General features: G+C 36.3%; 3 protein-coding genes and 2 pseudogenes across 3 annotated transcripts; 4 read left to right on the forward strand and 1 right to left on the reverse strand.

Annotated features, from left to right (window-relative positions):
- The window catches only part of LOC147937455 (18S ribosomal RNA), a pseudogene marked incomplete at both ends in the record, with an annotated part of 957 nt that extends 770 nt beyond the window's left edge, over positions 1-187 (reverse strand).
- Positions 188-6082: 5895 nt separating this feature from the next.
- LOC147937456 (uncharacterized) lies at positions 6083-6819 on the forward strand (annotated as a pseudogene).
- An 832-nt stretch (positions 6820-7651) lies between these two features.
- On the forward strand, positions 7652-10500 carry LOC147937457 (uncharacterized). Its single transcript, XM_087468814.1, has 5 exons — positions 7652-8058; positions 8484-8838; positions 9340-9532; positions 9676-9831; positions 9941-10500. The coding sequence occupies exons 1-5, from the start codon at positions 7652-7654 to the stop codon at positions 10498-10500; spliced, it is 1671 nt and encodes a 556-aa protein (XP_087324940.1).
- Positions 10501-11800: 1300 nt separating this feature from the next.
- On the forward strand, positions 11801-13616 carry LOC109126902 (uncharacterized). Its single transcript, XM_019230808.2, has one exon. The coding sequence runs from the start codon at positions 11925-11927 to the stop codon at positions 13614-13616; it is 1692 nt and encodes a 563-aa protein (XP_019086353.1). The 5' UTR covers positions 11801-11924.
- Positions 13617-17339: 3723 nt separating this feature from the next.
- Positions 17340-18579, forward strand: LOC147937458 (uncharacterized). The gene is made up of 3 exons (XM_087468815.1): positions 17340-17650; positions 17710-17779; positions 17863-18579. Exons 1-3 carry the CDS (start codon positions 17340-17342, stop codon positions 18577-18579), a joined length of 1098 nt encoding a protein of 365 aa, XP_087324941.1.
- Positions 18580-25634: the final 7055 nt, after the last annotated feature.

Raw genomic sequence — 25634 nt, forward strand, 5'->3', positions numbered from 1 at the left:
GTCATTTATCACTTTTGTTCTTGTTTTTCTCTAGATTTTCACAAATTTTAAACTCTCACTACAAAAAAACATGGATTTTACGACTACAGTTGGCAACTATATATGTAGTCGTCATTTTTGGCGACTAAGTAGCAACTATTTAGCAACTATTTTACGACTACATATATTTGGTTGTATATCAGTCGTTTTTTGACGACTACATATCGTAGTCGCTAGTTTAGTCGTAATTTAGCGAGTAATATTGGACTAATATTGGACTCATAGTAAATGTCGCTAAGAAGTCACATATCAGTCGCTAATTAAGAAAATCTAAATTTTCAAAATTTAACCCAAACCCTTAACTAAACTTCAAAACCTAAATCATAAATTCTAAATCTTAGAAATTAATTCATAAATCATAAATTCAAAGCTTAAACCCAAATCATAAACCTATACCCCAAACCCTGTACTTTAAATCCTATAACTTAAATTTAAACTTTTATAATGCATAGTATATAGAAATTAAATTGTAAGCCATTTAACCAAAATATAACCATTATGTGTATAAAATAAAATCTATATCTAAAACTATTTAGTGTATACATATAATTTAATATTTTCAAAAACTATTTGCTTATAAAATTTATTAAATTAGTCATTTTAAAATCTAAATCTAATTGTTGACAAAAAAAAACCTAAAACTAGTCATTTAGTTTGGGCCTTAAAGGCTTTTGTATCACTTTGAGTTTTGATATGATTCAAAATTTGGCCAACAAAAAAAAAGAAAAAATCAACAAACAAAGAAACGTACACTAGATCTGTGCCTCCATTCCTCGACAATACACTTGGAAAAAAAAATCATCTCTCACTCTCATCGCGATGACTCTGTCCGGCCAAACCTCCGTTTGTCGTCTTCCACGTCCCGTCAATTTGAAAATGCCGGTAATTCTTCTTTCTCTACTCACCTCCCCCTTATCTCTATGACTTCTCGAAAAAACTATTAGACCTAAACATTTCAGATCTGTTTCTTTATCTACTTAGATCTCGCTCGCTTAGAAGCTGAAAATGGCGGTTCAATCAAGTCAGAGTGCGTCACTAAATTTGTATAAATACGTATATACAACTATAGTCGGTAATTAGTTGTTAATTAGTCACTAAATTTGGTGATTATGTTACAACTAATGTTCGTAATCGTAAAATTAGTCGTTACGTAGTCGCTAAATTTAGCGACTACATTATGACTATGCTTACGACTGCGACCTTTAGTCGTAACGTAGTCGCTATTTAGCGACTAATTTACAACTAAAATTTCTTACCGACTAACGATTTATGAAAACAAGTTTTAGTTGCTATTTAGTCGTAAAACACTGTTTAGCGACTAAATAGCAACTAATAGTGCAGTCGTTATTTTCATGTTTTCTTGTAGTGTCTATAATTTCTGTGTGCTGAGAATCTGAGTTTGTTTCTTTATATAAAGTTGTAGATCTTTATCTCATCTATCTTATCATGCTAGTTTCATCATTTTATGGGTTTGTGTTCATCATTATCATGTCTTGTTCATCTGAGTAGTGAGCTAGGGTTCTAGAGATGGATTAGGCTGGTTTAGGGTTATGACTGTTTAGACTGGTCAAGCTTGTTTGTTCATAAACCTCTTCCAAATTAGGTGTTCTCTAAGCTGTTCTTATATCTGAGAGGGTAAGAACAGATCTTAAGCTTCCTTGCATCACACCAATGTTTAGGTTGTTAGATAAAGCTAATACTAGAGATTACTATGCCTAGCCTAAGAGATTAGTTGTCTAGGGTGGTTTTTGACAAATAATGATTTGGGTCTTTAATGCTTGTTTGTTCATGTCTTAGCTAATTAGAATTAGGTCTAAGAGTGTCTAAACTTGATTACTTCTGTCATGAGAGTGGATTAGTAAGTCTTTAAGATCATTGTCAAGAGATAGCTCATGTTGATTGAGGTTTGTTGACCAGTTTAGATAGTCATAGCTTGAAGACCATCCCATGAATCCATCTCTAGGAGCCTACTTTGCTTATTGATTGTCTGTTATTGCATTTAGTCATGTTTCATTACTTTTCAATTTGTTTAAGTTATCAAAAATTGCTTATGTTCTTCGTATTGCTCCACTCGACCTAGCCACTCGACCACACACACGGTTGAGTGCTTGATGGAGCTCTTTCTGGGTTCACTCTATTTACTTTATGCTTATGTTCTGCATCTTTATAGTTTTGTTTCATTGCTCATATCTAGTTATTGCCACTGTTTAGTCTAGTTTCAGCATTGTTTACCTTTGTTTACCTTGCATTTTGTTCCTGTTCTAAGTAGTTTACATTATGCATTTCATAATTGTCATTAGGTTGGTAGTAAACAAAACCCAAATCAACTTGATATTTGGCTTAACTTGAATGCATTGATCATGTCTTGACTGCTTACATATCACACTCTTTATGGATTGACATCCTTTATGCTACAACTACATAAGGGTATTGAAACACCTTGCATCCTATTGATCATCTTAGCCTAAGTCTGTTTGCTTGTTATCATCCATCCATTCATAGGTTAAGATAGAAAAATACATGTTTCATCTGGCTACTTTGAAGCGCAATCAAAAGAGGACGTTGTAGTGGAAAGAGTTATTCAGCCTACTCCGTCTCCTTTTAAATGGAAAACTCACATTTGGTCTCTTAAATCATCCCAAAAACAAAGATGCTACTCTGGAAGGCAGCTCAGAAAGCCTTACCAGTGGGTGATAATCTTTCGCATCAGCTAGTCAATGAGTCAATCCTCTGCCCACATTGCCAAGCCAATAAATCTGAGCTTCACCTTTTCTTCCACTGCCCCTTTGCGAGAAAAATTTGGAAACAAGCCACCTTTAAGGAGACTTTTGATCCAAAACAAGTATCTTCAACCCAATCAGGAATCATGGTGTTGAATTGCTTGATGTGTCTCCCCCCAACTGGTATTGGTGAAGGACCATTGTTCCCATGGATTTTCTAGACCATCTGGACTTCACAGAATAATCTAGTGTTCAGTAAGAAACAGGAAGAAGCCCTGATGTTAGCAGTGTTAAGGGTTAAGGAATGGCAACAAGCATAAATCATAAAACCACCATGGCCACAACAACAGATTCATTCAGAGTCCAAGAACAACATGCAAGTGACCTAATTACATGTTGTACCGACGCCACTTGGGTTAATGATGTGAAAGCTGATCTTGGCTGAATGTTCAATAACTGACAAGCTCAAATCATCCGAGCGGCCGATGAGCTTGCGAAGAATATTCTCTCTCTTTTATGGATCCCTCGTGGCTCGGTTGCTCGATCTCAAAAGTACCAATAAGTCAATAACACCTAAAATGTTTCAGGGTAGTTGTCTCCTCACTCAATGGTTCACCCATTCCTATTTTCTTCTAAGTATCGTTTTGCCTTAGTTCTTGCAGTTTACTATTGTTTTTTCACCTTCTTTTGTCACAGAAGTTTATTGCACGAGCTTTTTTTTATAACAATGTTCCATTTTAGTAATATAATTCACATTTTATCGAAAACAATTATAATAATAATACCTATAATGGTTCATTCCTCCTAATATCATGGTTTAGCTATATCGTTTATGTAAACCGCTTTGGATGTGTTGGTTTATTTTGTGTCAACAACAATATATGTGACGAACTTAGAGCCGCTGGTAGAAACTGTGAAGAACACAAGAAAACATACAAGGCAAGTATTTAAACCTTTTGCCAAAAAAAAAATATATATATATATATATATACAAGGTAAGAACAAGAGTTATTATGACGAGTGACGACCACAAGGACACACATCTTTATCTTACCCAATTATGCTTTTAGAAGGAGATTAAGTCTCGCACTTGAGTTATTTACTCTGTTTAATTTAATCATCAATCTAGCAAAGAGTGTGGAATATTGGGTATGGAAAAGGAATCAAAAGCTTCTAAAGTGAATCAGAATTCTGAAACCCTTCAAGACTCCTCCCTTTTGCTGTTATTTGAGAGAGTTAAAGCCAGTTTTGAGATCATGGTATGTTGCAAGATCACTGAATAGGTCACTGAATACGTCAATGATCTTAGATACTTGGGGGAAAATCTATCTAGTTGTTTCATAAGTCGGAAGTTAACATTGGATCATTTTGGGAATTAACCCTTTGGCATCAATTCTCACTCATGGGTATCATCTTACTAGTTACCTTGAAGACGGACTAAGAAGATGTGAAAGGAAAAATATGCACAACAAGGGAATAATTTTAGAGGAATTGGTTCTTATGACTTCTGAGAATATTGGTTTTACATCTTCTTGGCATTTCTAAGATAACGTACAATCATAACAAAGAGCCTTAGCCTTAGCCCTTGTAGTAACCCCCGTAGATTATGCTAAGAAAAAAAAGTGAACAAAGAGCTTGAAAGCTAACTTCCTTTTAACCCAAGCCTCTTTCTAGAGATTTACGTTAATTGTTTGGAAGATGAATTCTTATTGAAATCACGAGGCTATAGATACAGCTCCTTACAAACCGACTCTCAAGCGTTTAGTTAAAACCTAACCCAACTAATAAAAAGAAACTTCAAGAAAAGGAATTATTAAAAATAGAATATAGAAATCCTTCAGCCTTGATTCCCTTCAACTCCTCTCACAAAGATGCCTCGGCTTCCATACTTAATTTTCTCGTCTTGTCCAATTCAAATGTCAAGATGTAAATCACATCCTTCAGCCTTGTGATCTCTTGTGTTGAATCTACATTAACATCTTCTTTTTTGCCTCTTTTGATTCTCTTGATGCTTGGATTTTTCCTCAAGATCCATTAACATTCTCCCCATCTTTTTCTTTAGTATAGTTGAGTGGTATTGCTAAATGTCTCTGCTTCCAATATCTCCCAGTGCGTCCAGATCAGGCCCACTGTCAAAGCTTGAGAACTACATACTATAAGTTTAATCGATGCTCTACGCGTTGATTCATCAATTCGGGAAGCTTTACCAAATGGACCTTCTATCTATGAGAGCATAACATAAAATATGATTTTTAACTTCTAAATACACCAACGACTTTAGAAATCAAGAATATGGAAAGATCGATATAGATCATAACTAGTACCTCTTGTGATTCACTTTTATAGCTTTTACATGTTTCAATGCTCAATTACAAAGCTACTTAGTTCTTTCTTGTTCATATGTTACATTTGTTGTTGATTATAAACTAAATTTCTCCACATGATAGGGTTGATATATATTGGTTGTAACAATTGCAGTAGTTAGCTAGCTGCAATATATTTTTTCATCAACATATAATTTTTTAACCAATGTATCAATGTTTGGCATCGTATAATAGGTTACTTCAATATTGTTATAGTTTTAATATTTTAAAGATTGATTCCATGATGGGACAGGAAACCCGTTTATAAAATTACAAAAACACTCCCAGACACATATATCGAAGAAAAAAGCTTGACCTCCCCTTCCAACACCAGCTAAGCTCTTGTTTGTCGGCGCCGAGATATTGTTTCTTCTGCTACTATCCATCTTTTATTTTTTTTTTACTTCGTCTTTGGCCAACCTCTCAATCATCTCTAAAACCTAATCATTTGATGGTTCTCGACGACTGCGCACAAATTAGATTCAGAGGATGGAGGTGGTCTCCAACGGCCTCCATCCAACCTTACCCTCTTCTCAAATCAAAGTCGAAATCAACTCTACATTCCAAACGATGCTCTATCTTAAAAAAATCGGAGCCTTATCTCCTTGCTTTGCCAAACAATCCTAGATCTCGCCCTGTATAAAACTTCCAAGCAGCTTCCACACACAAAAAAATGTCGACGAATGTTTCTTTCTCACTTCAGATAATGTCGACTATAGTGTACGACAGATCTACTCAAACCAAAAGAAACCTAGGGTTTTTCTTATTAGGATGGTTTCATTTGGGCCTAGTGGCCTCTATCTTTGGCTCACCAAAAAAAGTTGCAATCCAACTCGTTCCTCTTCTCGGCTCAGGTCTGTGCTTCTTGAACCTTTGCTTTGCCCATATTTTTGAATTTACTGATACAACGAATTGACTGGTCGAAGACTCTGACTAAGTCTTATATCGTGTTCATCGTGATGGGTTGGCAATTGTCTTTCCCAAACCTTGGTCGAATGCAAATTCCCTAGTACTTCATCTTTTAATCTAAGTTTTAGGCTATTTGGATTGTTGTATCTTGATCCTAGATATGTTAAAGGATGGAAGGTTATTGGCATTATGATCTCATTTCTATAGAGTGGTGATTACAGAAACCTCTTCAATCTTATTCCCATGTTTCCTTTAAATATCGAACCCAAGCAAGAACTATCCAACACTCTTGAGGTTGATATTCATGTTACCAATAGATTGAGAAATCACAGCATTATGATCAGGACTCCTTGGAGTGGCGCTTACCAAAGCTTTCTCAACCTCTTAACTCCAACCCCAACTGACGACAACACCAGTCTAACCCTCCTTGCCATTGAGCAAATCTAGCTCAGCCTTCTCATGCAACGAGAACCTTGGCTTGGAACCCTCTTCAACATCACTTAGTCTATTGACTATGACCATTGCTTCGTCTACTTCTTTCTATGTGGATGATTCTTCGACAAACCGTGGTCTACAAGCTCTCATGGATACCTCGTCGAACTACTTTAGCTATCTTTGTGTAGCTTTTGTGTTTGCCATTGTATGGTATTTCTACTTTGTTTCAAGTCTTATTATCTTTTGTACGCATGACTTCTTTGAACTTTGTTTTCTCTTGGATAAATGAATGGAAACAAGTTGTTTGAAAAAAAAAAAAAGATCAAGTTCCTTAAGGAAGGATCCCTGGTTAATGATTGGAGATTTAAATGAACTCATTGGAAATCAGGAAAAAAGAGGTGGACCTGTAAGACCGATTTCTTCGTTCCTACCGTTTACAACCATTCCGAGGCATTGCGGGATGTTGTTATTCCAATGCTATGGAAATCAATTTGCTTGGCGCAAAAATATACGCAATAATCACATAGTACGGTGTCGGTTAGATTGAGCGGTTGGTAATGAGGACTGGCATTGCTTCTTCCCACATTCAAAGGTCGATTATTTGGATATGATCGGCTATGATCATTGTCCAATATTAGTGTCATGTGCGATCTCGAATAGGAGGCGTGCGAGGACTTTCCGCTTTGATAAGAGGTGGCTTGGTAAGGAGGGGCTTAATGGTACAATGGAGTCAGGATGGAATCGTACAAAACATTTCTGGGTTCCAGTCTTTGTGGACAAAATTAAGAATTATCAGAATTCTATTTCTTGGTGGGAAAAAAATAATGTCCCTACGGGTCCTTCTCGTATTGCTTTGTTGAAGGTGGTCGGCCCTACAAGATGCAAAAATGGATGATTCGATCTCAATGGAGAGATTCAGGATATCAAATGTAAATTAAAGGAGGCTTATCAGGATGAGGAGATCTATTGGCAACATAAGAGTAGGAAATTCTGGTTAAAGGTAGGCGTTAAGAATACAAAATATTTACATGCCTCTACTAAGCAGTGGAGAGTGAGGAATAGGATTGTTGGTTTGTTTAGCCGAGATGATACTTGGGTTGTCTCGGATTCGGGTATGGAGAATATTGCGACAGAGTATTTCACCGATCTATTTAAACATGCCAATGGGAGTGGTATTTTTCTGAGATGGTGCACGAAATTCAACCACTCATTACGGATCAAATGAATAGAGTGTTAACCAGGGATATTTCTGAGGCAAAGGTTAGGAAGGCTTTGTTCGCTATGCACTCGGAGAAAACACCAGGGCCGAATGGCATGATGACGCTATTCTATCAAAGGTTTTGGTCATCTATGAAAGAAGATTTGACGTCTTTGGTTAGAGAGTTTTTCCACTCGGGGAAATCTGATCATAGATTAAATGAAACAAATATTTGCCTTATTCCAAAGATTGATAAACCTCAGCGGATGACGGAGTTCCATACAATTAGTCTTTGCCACGTCAATTATAAGATTATCTCAAAGATCCTTTGTTTCTGGCTCAAGAAGTTTTTACCTTCTCTCGTTTTGGAAACTCAGTCGGCGATTGTTTTCTGGTAGATTAATAACGGATAATATCCTGATTGCGCAGAAATTGTTTCATGGCTTAAAAACTAACCGACGGTGCCAATCTGATTATTTGGCCTTTAAAACAGATGAGTAAGGTTTATGATCGAGTGGAATGGGATTTCCTGGAAGCGGTATTGAACTGCTTTGGATTTGATAGTAGATGGATTTCATAGATAATGTGGTGTGTGCGCTCGGTTTCTTATCATGTCCTTCTTAATGGTTAGCCTCGGGGTTCTGTTTTCCCACAGAGGGGTCTCCGCCAAGGGAATACCTTATCACCGTATTTTTTTATTCTTTGTACCGAGGTACTGATTGCTAATATTAAGAAAGCAGAACGGGAAAATAAAATAACGGGTATCAAATTAGCCCGAGATTGTCCCATTATTTCTCACCTATTTTTTGTGGATGATAGTCTTTACTTTTGTAAAGCAGAGGAGGAGGAGTGTAAAGCTGTTATGGATGTTATTGAGAACTACAGTAAAGCTTCAGGAGAAGAAGTTAATCTCGAAAAATCTTCTATTATGTTTGGGAAAAAAGTTACCGACCATACTAAAACCCAGTTGAAAATGGTAATTGGTATTTCAAAGGAAGGTGGTATGGGCTCCTATTTGGGTATCCTTGAAAGTCTGGAGGGTTCCAAGAATAAGGTGTTTAGTTATGTAAATGATCGATTGGACGACCGGGTCAACGGTTGTCCAGCAAAGTACTTGACGAAAGGTGGTAAGGAGATATTGATTAAATATGTGGCTTTGGCTCTGCCAACTCAGGTTATGTCCTGAATTAAATTACTCTAGGATTTAACTTCTCAGCTAACAAGTGCCATTTCAAAATTTTGGTGGAGCTCTAATGACAAAACTTGGGGATTACATTGGATCGCATGGGATAAGTTGTGTAATGATAAGAGATATGGAGGGCTGGGGTTTCGGCCTCTGGAACAATTTAATGATGCGCTACTCGCTAAGCAATATTGGCGCTTAATTCAGTTCCCAAACTCCCTTCTCGCCCGTGTCCTATAAGGTAGGTATTTTCGGAATAAACATCCTCTTTTGGCTAAGAAGCCATATTCTCTGTCTTTTGGATGGAAAAGTATTTTCTCGACCAAGTATTTGGTGGAAAGAGGCATGCGATGGATGATAGGCTCAAGTAATAATATATCGGTCTGGCAAGATCCTTAGATACCTGATCGGTACCCTCGCCCAACGAATGGGAGAGGACGGACTTTGCACCCTAATTTAATGGTGAATCACTTAATTAATACTGTTATGCAGGATTGGCACTTGCCTATCCTACAAGAGTTTATGGATCCGGAATATCTCCAACTCATTCGGGGAATGGCGGTCAGTAAGTCTGCACAACCAAATCGATTGATTTGGCATTTCTCGAGGTCTGGGAAATATTCAGTTAAATCGGGATATCGACTAGCCCGAGAGATGGATGAAGAAGTTGAGTATGGCCCTACTTGTACAGCTCTTCGATCACGGTGAAGGTAGTCCCTAAGGTTAAACATTTTCTGTGGCAAATCGCGTCCGGTACACATCATGTCCTGGACCTACTTGCTTACCGTGGTATCCAGTGTGACTTATGGTGTAAGCGGTGTGATTCAGGGGTTGAGACAAACAATCATGCTCTCTTTGAATGTTCCCGTTCGCGTGAAGTTTGTGAGTTAATATCGGATTTAGTAGCGCCAGGGACTTTCCCTTACGAATCGGTGTATGCAAATCTGGATTTTATTTTCTGGAGGGCGGCTTCTTTGCTGGGTGGTCCGGAACAAGCCCACCACCTTCCTTGGCTACTATGGTCGATCTGGAAGGAACAGAATAAAAAAATTTCCAAGGCATAATGGTTGAACCAATTGATATTTTGGACCAGCTTTATTTGATAAAACGGCTTGGAAGGAGACTTCCTCCATTGATGGAAATACATTGAACCCGTCCACTTTGGTCCCCTCCAATTCTTTAAATGAGCAGGATCCCTCGCTCCGCTGTCAGGTTGATGGTTCTTGGAAGGCTTCTAATTCTCTCTCGGGTCTGGGATGGTGGTGTTGTAATGCTACGGAACAAACTATAGTATTAGGTGCAAAGTGTATTCGACGGAGCTTATCCCCTCTTCACTCCGAGTTGGATGCTTTGATGTGGGCTATGGAATGTATTATTTCTGGAGGATTGATCGGTCAGCGCTTCAAGACAGATAGTTCGGAGCTATTTGTGATGGTCCATAGCCCTGGAGATTGGTCAGCCTTTTCTAGTCATTTGGAGGACTTCAGTGCGCTCAAGGCGGTGTTCCCACTATTCTCACTTCCTCAGATTCTACGGATGTCAAACCTCACGACGGATTGTGTAGCTCGAGCGTCGAGATCTCTTCTTTTTGAATCTTCATTTGTAAAATCTTATCCTCCAGTTTGGACAACTAACCGCGGGATTCTTTTTTAATTTAATTTAATGTTTAGTTAAGAAACAAAAAGTATTGATATCTTTGAAATCAGAGTTTTTTTATAAACTATGAGTGTTCTAATCTATTATTTGTTTCCGTAAACGAAAGAGATTCTCTTTTTCTTTAAAGTTATTCCTTACTTTTAACTATCGAATAGGCATAGACCGTAGAGTTCGCAACAGAACTCTTCGGCTCCAATTGGTAACAATGATTTAGGAAAAAAACGAGGAGAACTATGATTTCCTCTTCATTCCGCAAAATGTTTTATCATTTAAAAGTAAGAATTTTTTCCATTTCATTCCTAACAAAATAAGGAACAATAGATGTTCTTCGACAAAATTGATGAGGAACAAATGGAAAAAAAATATAATATTAAAATTCATTTTTATTTAACATAAATACAAATTATGTTTATGAATAATATTTCAATTTTCTAATAGAAAAAATTTCATATTTTCACAATGTATTGACAAAAAAAAAAATTAATATGAATTTCATGTTAAATTAATTTTAAAGTTTTATTTGAAAATTGTATGAATAGTAAAATAATGTTTATATAGTAAATAAACCTTTTTTAAGTTACTCTTAAAATTCTATTGTAGGTTAATATTTAACATGACATATATAAATTTTATTCACAAATTTTAGTCTAAAATCCAATGTAAAATCTATTATTTACACATTGAAAGTAGTATTAGTATTTTCATTGAAGTTTGATTTATTTAATATTTAATATATTTTAAAAGTTATTGTTATTGTTTGTTGGTTATCATTTATTTTTTTATTTCTCTTTACATATTTTCCTTTCTTTTTCAAAATTTGTTTATTCCGTCTTGTTCTTTTTATTCATTTTTTTGTTTGTTCTTCTAATAGTTACCATTAATAGCCTTCAATTAGACAGTTCATATCGATGTGATGCTTTGTTTTGTTTTCTACCCACTGTTTTTCAAACATTATAAACCTACAAAAGGATGCATTTAATCCACAAGCTTTTTGTTTGAATAAAATTTAAATTCATACCAGAAAAAGAATCAAATAAGTAATTTAATGTTCTAATTCAAGTAAAAGTGTAAAACTAAACTATAAAATCCAATGTTGATTAGATTTAGCTATTATAATGTAAGAGAATAATTCATATATTGATCTTGTTTTTTTTCTTTTTTTCTTCTTTCTACAAAACATATTCCTTACGTTTTAGTATCAAATAGGTAATCTAATATTCCAACTCAAGTAAAATTAAACTATAAATATCCACTAGAATTAGTATAGTAATGTAAGAGAATCATTCATTAGTTGATCTTGTTTCTCTCATTTTTCTTTTTAGTATACAAAAAGTTCCCGCAAAAGAAAAAGACCACAGTGAAAAGAAAAGACGAAACTTTGTCCCAAAAAAAGGTAAGAAGAAATTTCCAACATCGCAATAATGGATCTAAGAAAATGCCACGAATGTCAATCTCCTCTAAAATATACAAAATTCTCATCGAAATGTTATGCGTGCTACGAAGATCACCATGACAACAAGCAAGGCTACAAGTGTGATTGCTGCTCGTTTTGTATCCACGAGGAATGCCTCATCACTAACCTGCCTTCTCGTCATAAACACTCTCTCAAGGTCATAAATTGTGACTATTACAAAGAGTTATGTCGTCTTTGTGAAACCCAAAGGTATCCTCAGATACTTTATCACTGTTCAAAGTGTTCTTTTAATATATGTATCCCTTGTGCGAGAACACCTCTGATCTTTGATCAAACAAAGGTGCATGACCATGCACTCTTCCAAGTAACTATAAAACTCCCCTTCACTTGTGATGCATGTGGGTTGTGTAGTACTGAATACCCGTGCCCTTGTCTTCAATGTTGTTTCATAATCCATCGAGCATGCATCTTCCTACCACGGGTTATATGCATCAACCGCCATGACCATCGTATCTCTCATGTTTCTTCTCTTGCCAATGGGCAGTGGATTTGTGGGGTATGCTATGAGCATGTTAATGGAGACTATGGAGCATATTCTTGCTCAGTTTGTTCTTACGTTGTTCATTCAAAATGTGCAACAAATAAAAAAGTTTGGGATGGGAGAGAACTTGAAGGCGTACCCGAAGAAGATGAAAAAGAAGAAAGCAAACTGTTCGAAGTGATAGATCAAGAGCTAATAAAACATTTTAGCCATGAACACCATCTTAAGGCTTCATTATCTTCCTCAAGACTCGAAGAACCAAGAGAACATTGCGATGCATGCACTCTTCCTTTTTATTCTGAATTGTGCTACAAATGTACACAATGTGATTTTATTCTGCATAATGCATGCGCTAATCTCCCTCTGAAGAAAAGACACGAGATAAGCACACAAAAACTTACGTTGTGTGCCAAAAGCCAGCATGGCGCAAACCCTAACAACCTGTTTTTTTGTGTTGCTTGTCTGCGTCATTGCACCGGTTTCTCATATTTTCCTGAAAAAGACCCCACGTTCCTCAGCATTGAAGGTTTTCAGCGTTTTTACACAGATTTCTCATATTTTACTGAAAACCCAACGTTCTTCAGCATTGATGTGCGATGTGCGTCAATTTCTGACGCATTTAAACATGAAAGTCATCCCCACTGGTTATTTTTATATTTTAATTTGTTTTACTCGACGTGTGAAGGTTGTAACTCGGATTGTCGTTTTTTTCTACGTTGCAAGCATACATATGATTGTGGTGGCTGCATTTTATGCTTCACATGCGCAACTTTACCCACATTTGTAAGACACAAGTACGATGATCACCCTCTCTCCTTATGCTATGGTGAGAATAATGTGAATGTGACATATTGTTGCGAGATATGCGAAGAGGAAGTATATTCAAAGATTTGGTTTTACAAATGCAATGAATGTGGCTCCACTCTTCATACTAAATGTGTATTTAAAGATCTAATACACTCAAGACCAGGATACAGTTTGGTGATGGCTAACAAGGGGTCATTTGATTTGCTTCCAAACAATCGTCTCTCTCGGCCGGTTTGCTATTTATGCAAGATTCGTTGTGTGGGTGATTTTGTTCTCAACAAAAAAGCAGATTCAAATATATTCATATGCTGTTCTTGTGGCTTTAGTTATGAATTTTTATTTGAAAATTAATTTATTGTTTGTAAAATACATACTTTTATGTCTCTTGTAATTAATTTATAAACATAAAAAATTGTACTCACTTATGTAACATGATGTACTATTAAATAAGGATATTTCAGTTACTTTACAATTAGATTGTCTCAATTCTCTTGTGACAAGAATGCAACACATTAATTTATAATCGAAAAATAATGAGGTAGCATATCTTATTTTAATATTGTAGTTTTATACACACCTGGCTACAATGATTGTAAATTCTCACTACTCTAGTGAAAATACTAATTGGTGATAAAAGTTACCAATGCTATGAGTGCTAAACTTAATTTCGGGGAGTATATTGAATTTACTATTTTAAATTATTTGAGTTGTATGGGTGTATTGAATATAGTAATTTATATGACTTAAGGTTCAATGAGTTTTTATATGATTTTGATAATTTTGAGGACTTCTACATTGTATCTACTATTACTTACATCGTATTTTGATTAATTTAGCTAGTATAATTGTAAGAGAATAATTCATATACTGATCTTGTTTCTCTTTTACTTTTCTTTTAAGTTATTCCTTACGTTTTTAGTATCAAATAGGTTCTAATATTCCAACTAAAAAAAAAACTATAAAATCCAATATCCAATCGAATGAAAAATACTTAGGTTCACCCCTAGGGGTGAACCTTTGTATTTATCCTCTCCCCTCTCAACCAATCAGAATGTTTTATCTAATATTTTATTTAAAAATAAATCAAAATTAAATTAAAAATCAAAACAAATTAAGGAAACAAATTCTGTATACTTTTATTTAAGGAAAATGAAATATTGGTTTGGTTTAGATTTTACAATTAAACGAAGTTATATATCGGTTTGGGTTTAGAAATGAGAAATATGGTTTAGATTTTACAATTAAAATGAAAGTATATGTCGGTTTGGGTTTACAAATGAGGTGGCTGGGATTTAGATTTTACAATTAGACCAAAATTAGATGTCGGTTTGGTTTACAAATGATGTGGTTAGGGTTTAGATTTTACAATTAGAACGAAATTATATGTTGGTTTGGGTTTACAAATGAGATGGTTAGGGTTTATTTTACAATTAGAATGAAATTATATGTCGGTTTGGGTTTACAAATGAGATGGTTGGTTAGGGTTTAGATTTTACAATTAGAACGAAATAATATGTCGGTTTTGGGTTTACAAATGAGATGGTTAGAGTTTAGATTTACAATTAGAATAAAATTATATGTCGGTTTGGGTTTATAAATAAGATGGTTAGTGTTTAAATTTTATATTAGAATGAAATATATATCGGTTTGAGTTTATAAAAAAACGGTTTTAAGTTTTTAATTTTTATAATAGTGTAGAGAGATTTTATTTCCTTATTTTAGAAGGAGGGTGAATGAATGAGGTTCACCCCTAGGGTTAACTCAAGTATTGCTCTAATAGAATCTATATATAATAACAATCCGAATAAATGCGACCAACAGTTGTGTTTTCGTACCTTTTGGACATTTTCCGAAAAGTCGTGATAGTTCATTAAAACTGTTATTTATGAAAAGTTACAACTGTTTACTGTAGAGTTGTGTTTATTGGGACATTCATATCTTTTGAAATTTATATATATATTTGTTTGTTTTAACTGTTTTCATTTTTTTGCAATGACACAAAACAATATAAATTTTCAATCTTAACAGTTTTTACAGCTTTCTAAATTATTCTCTAGCATTCATTTTTTTAAAGTAAAGAAAATCCCTCCAATTCTTGATTTAACAAAAGATTTTTGGAATGATGAATCTAATTTACAACTTTTAGTTAATTTTAAATATAAAAATTGTTAGAGTTTTTTTCCAACAGTTAGATGGATTATATAGTGAGTTTTTAATTTGACCTTTTCAATATGGTAATAAAGATGTCTTCTATTTAAAAGCAGTTTATATGGATTATTGTGTACAATGAAGTGCAGACAGTTGCGAGTTTTCGTAGTACCTTTACGTAAATTTTATGTTTTTATATGCTTTTTAAAAAATTCAAACGGTTGTATATGTTCATTATAGAGTTGTATCTTTTCACTATATTTTATTTATATTTTTTCATCACAACTTTCATTCTAATAGGTGTATGACGTCATTGGCGTGTGTCTATTTACATAGTCATGTCTTCTGAACTCTCTTTATATTTGTCTCTTCATCGGTAACCAACAAGTTCGTTGAAACAATTTTTTCATTTCATGTTGAATCTAAATAATTGAATATTAATATCTAATATTCAATGTTATTCTATAATCTAACTAAAATTTTAAAATGATTATAGCAATAGAGAAATTTAATACAACTTACTATAGAATTTATAGTTGCGTCTATTTATCGTAAGTTTTCATTAAAACAATATTTTAATATCTAATATTTAAAAGTAATAATAATAATCTTAATAAATGAGAACAACAGTTGCGACATTTTTTTGTGAAAAAAAAATTATTTGTTTTTTTTTAACTCAAACAGTTGTATCTGTTCATTGTAGAGTTGTATCTTTTTGCACTATATTTTATTCATATTTTATCATCACAATTTTTTCGTTCTAATAGGTGTGTCTATTTAAATAGTCATAGGTTTTGAACTTTCTATATTATTGTCTCTTCATCAATAATTAACAAATCATAGTTCGTTGCGACTTTCTATAATATAACATTTAATATCTAATATTAAATGTTATACTATAATCTAACTAAAATTTTAGAAATGATTATAGAAATATAGAAATTTAATAAAACTTACTATAAAATTTACAGTTGCGTCTAATTATCATAACTTATCGTTAAAAACTATTTTAATATTTAAAAATTATTTTACCATGTTTTTGAAAGTTTTGTATTTTAATTTCAATATTTCTTTGATATAGTTTCACTCTTATTAAATACATTTTTAATTTTAATTATTTGATAAAAATTACATTTACTCATTACAACCACTAGTTCAATATTCTCTGTTAAGATCACTTTGTCATTATGATTTTTTTTTAATTGTAGCTATTTACCATAATTCTTCATAAAAAATCTTATATATTTATAATAATTTAGAAAATATTTTTTGCAAATTTACGTCTATTCTACATAATATTTTTTGTTTATAAGTTTTTATTTTGATGGTTGTACTTTTAGTAACAGTTTATGTTTAATGTTTATATATTCAAATTATTCTATTACATTTAAATGATTTCATAATGTATAATTTTAAATTTTAAATTTATTAACTTTTTCTAAAATACTCCTCCGCAATGTCGCGGGGTATCTGAGTCCTGGTTAGTATAATAATGTAACAGAATATAATTCAAAAGAAGCTATATTGATATATTTAAAATAAGAATCATTGTAACTATGACTTTGAGGTCGTTGCGAAGGACTAGATTTCTTTTTCTTTAAAGTCATTCCTTAATTTTTCGTATCAAATAGGTAATCTAATGTCCAGCTCAAGTACTATAAAATCCAACATTTGTATATTTATATATAACTTATATATTTCTCTGATTTTCTTTTTAATATACATATATCCTGCAAAAAGAAGAAGACAAAGGCGTAAAGAGAACAAGGTAAGAAGAAAGTTTTTGTTTTTGTTTTTGAAACTTTTTTCTAAAACAAAAACGGAACAAGGTAAGAAGAAAGTTCCAATATCTACCAATACAAAGAAACTCACTAACACCCATTCTATTCTAATTGAAGAAAAAACCTTGACACTTGGCCTTGAGACATGGACGCCATAGGTTCTGAGAGTTTCCTTGGTGGAATGAAAGCAGACTTTCATGAGCACTTTGTGTACCCAACAAATATTTCGTCTGTATGTGATGCATGTTACAACTCTGAAGAAAGAGTTGAGGGTGAAGGTGGCTACATATGCAATCCTTGTGATCTCTATGTCCACAAGGCTTGCATCGAGATCAACAACCCTTATCGTCACAAACACCCTCTCAAACTTCTCCAGCACAACTATATATACATGAGGATGGAAAAAAATGTCTCTCGTGTAAAGAACTCCTTCGCAGTAATGATGAGTATCCTCTGGTGAAGTTGTTTTATCACTGCTTCATATGTGACATCTCTGTATGCAATCTTTGTCCTAGTAAACCGTTGGTTATTGACGGCATTCCAAAGGAGATTCACGAGCATCCACTCACACAAATAATGATTAAGGTATCTTTCACTTGTGAGGCTTGTGGCATTTGTCGTGATGGGTTTCCTTGTGTGTGTCTACGGTGTAGTTTCATCATCCATAGATATTGCACCCAGTTGCCACGTGTTATACGTATTCTCTTGGTCCTGGAGATTGGGTATATATGTGGGGTTGTCACAAATGCATTGATAGACGTTATGGGGCGTACTCTTGCTCCATTTGTCGTTATGCCGTTCATTCAAAATGCGTGAAACGAGACAATGTTTGGGATGGGTTAGAATTAGAAGATGACCCTGAAGATGATTATGAAGATGTTGATCCATTCCAGGTGGTTGGTGAAGGGGTGATCATCCATTTCAGCCACAACCATCATCTTAGACTTACTGACAACAATCATGAAAGTGTTAATGATGGAAACAGACACTGCTACGCATGCACATTCCCCATCTATTATGATCCTTGCTACACGTGTGAAAAATGTCATTTCGTTCTACATGAAACGTGTGCTAATCTACCCAAGAAAAAACAACATGAGGTCCACAATCGCGAACTCACTTTGGAAAGCAATCCTAACGGATTATGGTTCCACTGTGAAGCATGTAGGCGAATATGCATTGGTTTCAGTTATAAGAGAGAAGAAGCGGAAATAGATGTTTGTTTCGACATGGTTTCTAAGACATTCAATCACGAAAGTCATCAACATCCATTGTTCTTCCTTTCAAATGATTGCTTCAATAGTTGTGTAGCTTGTGACGAAATCCTGACTGTTGAACATCAGACATCTTGGATTGCAAGCATATGTGTAAAAATTGAGAAATGAACTATATTAATCATATAATATGTGTAAAAATTAGATCAAAACTTTTAAGTTGAGTTGAGTAATGAATGTTTTTTTAGCTGAAATTTAATAATAAATCTTTGTAGTATATGTTTCTTAGAAACTAATGTTTAACTTTAATTTTATTTATAAGTTTCGAATTTTATAAATACAATTACATAAATTATTTTTTACTCCATCATGCATTAAAGTTTTACTTCTATTCTAAACTCATTAACTCATTCTAAATTTTGGAATTTTATCATTTTTTGTTAAAATTTTAATAATAACATTATTACTAAAATAAGTTCATAGTATTATTTTTATTATTTTAAAATTGTTCATTTATTTTAATTAATTTCTATATAGTTAATTTTTTTATTATTTACTAAAAAAATTTTCTGTTATTGTTTTTACTATTTTAAAATTTAATTAATTATACTTAATTCATTTTTATTTATTTTTACTATTATTAATTATAAGTAAAAAATATGTAATAAATAAATATTTTAAATAATATTTTAATGGAAAAAATAATATAACATTTTTAACTTTATATAGATAGATAGAGTAGTAAAAAAAAAGGTTCCTCGGAAGTACTAAAATGGATTGTGTCTCTTGATGGCATGTCTCGTACTAAAATGAATTGTATCTCTTGATGGCACGTCTCTTCACATTCATCTTCATTTGTCTATCAAAGAAAGATTGCAAAGAGACAAAAATAAACATTACTTTTCTACCTAAAAAAAATGAAACATCACATATGGGTGAAAGCAGTGACTTACCCGATGAATTGCTGGTGAAAGTTGATAAAGGGTGAGGACCAGGGTTCGAGGAACGCCTGGCACACCAATAACCTACTGTGGATTTGGATGAGTAGTTCTATTTGCCACGGTTAGGGGTTAGGATTGATGCCCTGCAGGGCCAGCTTTGGGCTTATGGGGGTAAGCTAGCTAATGTGACAACCCATCCCGCAGACCCCACTAGACCCACATTAGCTGCCCCAACGGAACGTCCGTGGACCCCGCTAGCCCACCGCTAGCCGCCCAAACAGACCCCAAGCTGGCCCTGCATGGCATCGATCCTAACCCATCACTGTGGATTAGGATCAATTGTTGGCAACTTGTCCTGTGGGAAGGTTGATAAAGGGTGAGGACCAGGGTTCGAGGAACGCCTGGCGCACCAATAACCTACTGGTGGATTGGTATATCCACATTGATGGGTTAGGATCGATGCCATGCAGGGCCAGCTTGGTGTACGTTTGGGCGGCTAGCCGGGGGCTAACGGGGTCTACGGACGGTCCGTTGGGGCAGCTAGCGGGGGGCTAGTGGGGTCCACGGGATGGGTTGTCATATACTTTCAAATCCCACCTAAAACCATGAGATTTGGATTTATGTATTTTTAACTAAACAAATCCACTCAAATCCTCCAGAATCCTAAAAATCATTTAAATCCAAATCCACAAAACTGTTTTGAATAACAGTGGATTTTAAAGTAGATTTTTAAATCATCAGTTAAATAACAGTAGATTTTAATAGACTTGTTAAAATCCATGATTGAATAACATAGGATTTGTAAATTTTACACAAATCACTTAAAATGTCAAGTTGAATACACCCCCTACTCGGCGGAAATAAAATTTTTGTGGATGTTCCTCGAGTGGTTACTCTCCCTTTGTTAAAGAATTTGGAACTTGGAGGTGTGAGCTACTCCAACAAGGATTCTCTTTGACAGCTTATGTCGTATTGCCTTGTTTTTAAAAGATCTTGTTATTAAAAGATGGAAAGATAACTTGGTAGATCTAGTTATTAGTATCCCATCATTGCAGTGTTTAACCTTTGATATATGTGGGTGATTGCTCTCCTGGTGGGTACTTGATAGATACACCTTCTTTGAAGTATTTCAAAGTCCACGGTACAAGAGATGGGTTTTCCTATTTGATGGAGCATATGCCAAATCTTGAATATGCAGATATCAAAGTTAGGCAAACTGTCGAGAAGCTTTTCGAATCTATTACTTCTGTCAAACGTCTTTCTTTATCCGCACGGTTCAATAGTGGAAAAGAGCCTTCATATGCTGCTGGGATTGTTTTCAACCAGCTTGAACATCTGAAGCTGTGTATAGACGGTTATGAATGGCCAAAATTAATTTACCGGTTGTTTGGAGATTCTCTTAAATGCGAGATCTCAGTATCCACTCCTATTGTGTTCCCCATTGTGATCCATTTAGTTGGGATGATATCTCTGTTCCAAATTGTCTCTTGGAGAGTTTTGAAAGTTTGAAGTTCGGACGGTACAAAATAACATTTGGAGAGAGGAATTTCTTGAGTTTTCTCTTCAAAAATGCTCGTTGGCTACAGTTCTCATCTATTTCGGAAAGAGACATAGAATGTACCTAAGTCTACTTTTGTGTTACTACTAGGTGTTAGCTCACGCTACGCATTAGTTTTTACATAATCGCTATTCTATTTGAAAAAATAATATAAATTAACATGTTATTATTTTGTTTTTTGGTGTACATCAAAATTTTAAAGACTTTTTTTCTTGTCAACAAAAGAATTAGCTCAAACGAGCCAATTTGGAGGAAAAGTGTTTACAAACAGAACATGGTGTTGATTTGCGCGCGCTTGGCGTACCAAGGAATCCGCCCTAACATTAGCGTTGCGAGGAACATAAATCAAAGAAAAAGAAGAAAACTCCTCCCTGTCCATCTCTATGTCGTCTAAATATGGTGCGGAAGGCCGGCCAATTGTGAGGAGAAGACACCATCTTCACCAAGTCGGAACAGTTCGTAATGAAAGTCACATCCCGGAAGTCATGGCCAATCATACATCGCATGGCCCACTGAAAAGCTTCCACTTCAGCGTGTAGCAGGGAAGGGCTGCGCTGGTAGTTTATAGCTCCGAGTAGCGGGGACTCTCTCTGTACAGAAGTGCAACACCATCCTGCACCTGAAAAACAATCAGACTTTTTCCAAGAGCCATCAACAAAGCATCGAAACCCCGAGTAAACCAAGGGAAGAGAAAATGTACTTCCCTAAGGCATAGGAGAAGACACCATCTTTACCAAGTTGGAACAGTCCGTAATGAAAGTCACATCCCGGAAGTCATAGCCAATCATACATCGCATGGCCCACTGAAAAGCTTCCACTTCAGCGTGTAGCGGGGAAGGGCTGCGCTAGTTTGTTTGTAGCTCCGAGTAGCTTCCACTTCAGCGTGTAGCGGGGAAGTACAACACCATCCTGCACCTGGAAAGCAATCAGACTTTTTCCAAGGAGCCATCAACAAAGCATCGAAACCCGAGTAAACCAAGGGAAGAGAAAATGTACTTCCCCGAGGCATAGGAGACGAGAAGAGGGGAGTGGATGAACACTCCAAATCCCATGCTTCCTCTTGAGCCTGAAACCAGGAGGACGCCTTCCCTTCCGCCAACCGCACCACTTCATCAGGATGTTCCACCTGATTCTCAAAAACCCTAGCATTCCTTGCTTTCCAAATATACCACATGAGCCAAAGGAAGGTCTCAACTTGTGAACCCGGATTGTTACGCCCTAGAACATGGTCGACATTAGCGTAGATAGACTGTCAGGAAATTCTGGGGTCCCATAGGTACATGGGCAAAAGCCTAGACCTGACGTGCTGGAGGACAAACAAAAATAGCATGATTAATAGTTTCTTCCTCCGCCCCACATATCGTACACCCAACCTCACAAGCAAAACCACGCCGTTTCAGGTTCGCCGAAACCGAAATACAGCCAGTCAAAACTTGCCACATAAAAGTGTTTTATCTTAGGTGGACACCGAAGTTGCTAGACCCCCGCGAAGAAGCGGGGGGTAATAACAGGTCCCGACCCAAAAGTTTGGAAGGTACTAGGAACACCAAGCTGTGCAGTTTCATATCCTGATTTAACCGTATATTTGCCAGACTTTGTAAAGTACCACCCAAAAGAATCTGCTTTCGGACAACTACTCAATGGAATAGCCTCAATCAAAGACACATTCACAGGATCAAAATGCTCAAGGAGCCGATCCCGACACCATGTATGTGTGTACAGATCAATAAGCTTAGTTACAAGAAGATTAGGATCTGTAACAGACCTGTTAAATAATGCTGGTCTTGGGGATTGAGCTGGAACCGAGGGATAAGTCCATATAGATATGGTGTCCCCCAAGCCAACCCTTTTAATAAGTCCTTTATTCACCAAAGATCGAGCAGATACAATACTCCTCAATCCATAAGAAGGAGAATAGGACCGTATCAGTTCCATAGGATTAGAGTTCCGGTAGGTACCGACTTTTGAAAACCCTGGCAAACAGAGAGTCCGGGAACTCAATCAGACGCCATAACTGTTTAGCCAATAAAGCCGTGTTAAAATCATCAACATTCCTAAAACCCAACCACCCATCTGCTTGCTGCTGCAAATTTTGTCCCAAGCTAACCAATGCATGCCCCCACTCTGACCAGTAGAACTCCACCAAAAGTTGGCAACTGCGCTCGTCAATTTGGATGTGATTGTTTTCGGTAACCGATAACAGGACATCACAAAACTCGGAACCGCAAGTCGCGACGGACTTAATCATTACCTCCTTACCCCCTTTGGACAACAGTTTCGCCGTCCAACCAGTTGTGCGACTCTGTAGCCTATCCCGAACAAATGATAAAACCTTCGTCTTGGAGCCCCCCAAGCTTTCAGGGATCCCTAAATACGATCCATCCCACCCCTAGTGGTGATCCCAAGGACCCCCTGCATCTCCAACCTAGATGATTCGTCTACCGTGTGACCAAATTGGATTGAAGATTTTGCAAAATTGATTTGCTGTCCGAAATGTAGCCTCGTACTGCTTAAGAATCCCCAAAAAAACCCCACACTGTTCCTTATCCACCTTGCAGAAGAAGAGACTATCGTCTGCAAACAGCAAATGGTTAATGGGGAGGACACTTATTAGCCACCTTAATACCCGTAATTCGCTATCCGCTTCCGCCTTGCGAATATTTGCAATCAAAACCTCCGTACATAGAATAAATAAATAAGGAGATAAAGGATCCCCCTGCCGCAATCCTCTCTCTCTGGCACAATCTGACCATTAGGCTGACCATTAATAAGAACTCTATACTCGACCGAAGAAACACAAAACATAATCCAGGAAATCCATTTCTCCGCAAAGCCCATTCGGCGAAACAAAGCCGCGAGAAAACCCCGCTCAACCCTATCATATGCCTTGCTCATATCCGTCTTAATCGCCATGAACTTCCCTTTACATGACTTATTGGTCCGGAAACCATGAAACATCTCTTGGGCAATCAGAATATTGTCCGAGATCAAACCTACTTGGGACAAAAGCAGACTGAGTCTCCGAGATTAATCCCAGTAAAATCATCTTAAGCCGATTACACAAGACCTTAGACATGACCTTGTCTCCCACGTTACATAAGCTAATCGGACGCAACTCTGCCATCCGGGTCAGTTTTGCCACCTTCGGAATAAGACATATGTGCATCTGATTCAAACCAGAATCGAACACGTTTTCCTTAAGAAACCGGTTCTCCAAGGATACCAGATCTACCTTAACAATATCTCATGCCTTCTGGAAAAACAAAGCTGTCATCCCATCCGGACCAGGAGCTTTATCCGGGTGCATCATGAATAACGCCTTCTTGACCTCTGCCTCTATGGCTAGGGCCGTTAATCTAACATTATCCACCGTCGTTATAACCATTTGGACCTCCACTCAAGACCTCATCAAAATTAGATGGATGTATAGAAGAAAAAACCTCTGCAAAGTATGACACTGTCGTTTCCCTAACCGTCACATCATCCGTGGACCAAACATCATGCTTATCGAAAAGACCAACAATCCGATTATGGGCCCGCCTCTGGTTTGTTTGGGCATGGAAATACTTAGTATTCTTATCCCCCACCCTCATCCACCGATTCCTACTCTTCAAATACCAATGTACCTCCTCATCCCTATATGCCTCCCTCAGGCGGCCATGGAGCTCGAAAATAACCTCAGGAGGTGTTGCATCATTGGCCTGGGCCTCCTCCAGTTCCTTTTTAATATCCTCAATTAGGACCCTACCATACTGAGCCTATGCTTTTCGCCAGCGAGAAATCGCCCCTCCTACAACTGACCACCTTATCCACAAAACCACCAGGTCCCAGAACTGGTACCCCACTCCACCCTGAGGAGATCGCCTCCATAAGCACGTCTCTACCAATCCAGTGTCGGTCGAACATAAAGTTCCGACGGCCCCAATACTACCCAATAAAGGCATATGATCTAAAGCGATCCTAGGCAAATATTCCGTAATTGTATCCGGACATAAGTCATGCCAATCCTCATTTCCTAAATCCCTGTCCAAACGACACCTTATGGGTTTCTTATCTCGCCACCCACGCTAGGATAGACAATCCCCCAAATAAGGAAACTCGAAAAAACCACAATCCCGGATCATCCCATGAAAGGAGAGAAATGAAGAAGCATGATGCAGTCTCCCCCATCGTTTCTCATGATTACCGGTTATGTCGTTGAGATCACCAATAATGAACTAAGGAGTTGTCCGAGAAGAACTAATTCGTAACAACCTTTCCCACACCAATTCCCAGTTTTTTGGAACTGGATCGCCGTACACAAAAGTTAAATTAATAGTTTGTGCTTTGTAAACCGCTTCAACATCAATCATTCATTTAGACTCCATTAAAATCTCAACATTAAATTATTTTTATTATAAAATAGAGCCAAACCTCCACTGCTACCAACCGGGTTCCACAGTTTTTAAAATTATTATAGCCAAAATGGCCTACAAATTGTTCCAAAAAATAAAAAATTGTTTTGTTTCCATAAGAAATAAAAAATCTGGTCTATATGCTGAAACCAAAGATCCCTAAGGTTCCCTATAGTAGCTTTATTCCCCAGACCTTGACAATTCCAACTTAGTACATTTATTTAACAGGTTTTGGCTTTGGTGGCTTGCCCCCACCTGGACCTTCCTTGACCCCTTTCCTGGGCTTTCGAGGCATGGTCCGCCGGTGACCGGAAACGGATCCATGTGGAGGAC

This window comes from Camelina sativa, chromosome 10 (assembly GCF_030686135.1).
Source record: "Camelina sativa cultivar CO46 ecotype springtype chromosome 10, ASM3068613v1".
Classification (NCBI taxonomy): Eukaryota; Viridiplantae; Streptophyta; class Magnoliopsida; order Brassicales; family Brassicaceae; genus Camelina; species Camelina sativa.

Excerpts from the sequence above, each read along its gene's own strand:
- LOC147937457 (XM_087468814.1), top strand. The coding sequence starts at position 7,652 with ATGGTGCACGAAATTCAACCACTCATTACGGATCAAATGAATAGAGTG. Across the intron at positions 8,059-8,483 it reads CAGTCGGCGATTGTTTTCTG|TCTTTACTTTTGTAAAGCAG; the intron begins GTAGATTAATAA and ends TGTGGATGATAG. Across the intron at positions 9,832-9,940 it reads GGCGGCTTCTTTGCTGGGTG|CTTTATTTGATAAAACGGCT; the intron begins GTCCGGAACAAG and ends ATTTTGGACCAG.
- LOC109126902 (XM_019230808.2), top strand. The coding sequence starts at position 11,925 with ATGGATCTAAGAAAATGCCACGAATGTCAATCTCCTCTAAAATATACA.
- LOC147937458 (XM_087468815.1), top strand. The coding sequence starts at position 17,340 with ATGGACGCCATAGGTTCTGAGAGTTTCCTTGGTGGAATGAAAGCAGAC. Across the intron at positions 17,651-17,709 it reads GTAATGATGAGTATCCTCTG|TAAACCGTTGGTTATTGACG; the intron begins GTGAAGTTGTTT and ends TCTTTGTCCTAG. Across the intron at positions 17,780-17,862 it reads TCACACAAATAATGATTAAG|ATATTGCACCCAGTTGCCAC; the intron begins GTATCTTTCACT and ends CATCATCCATAG.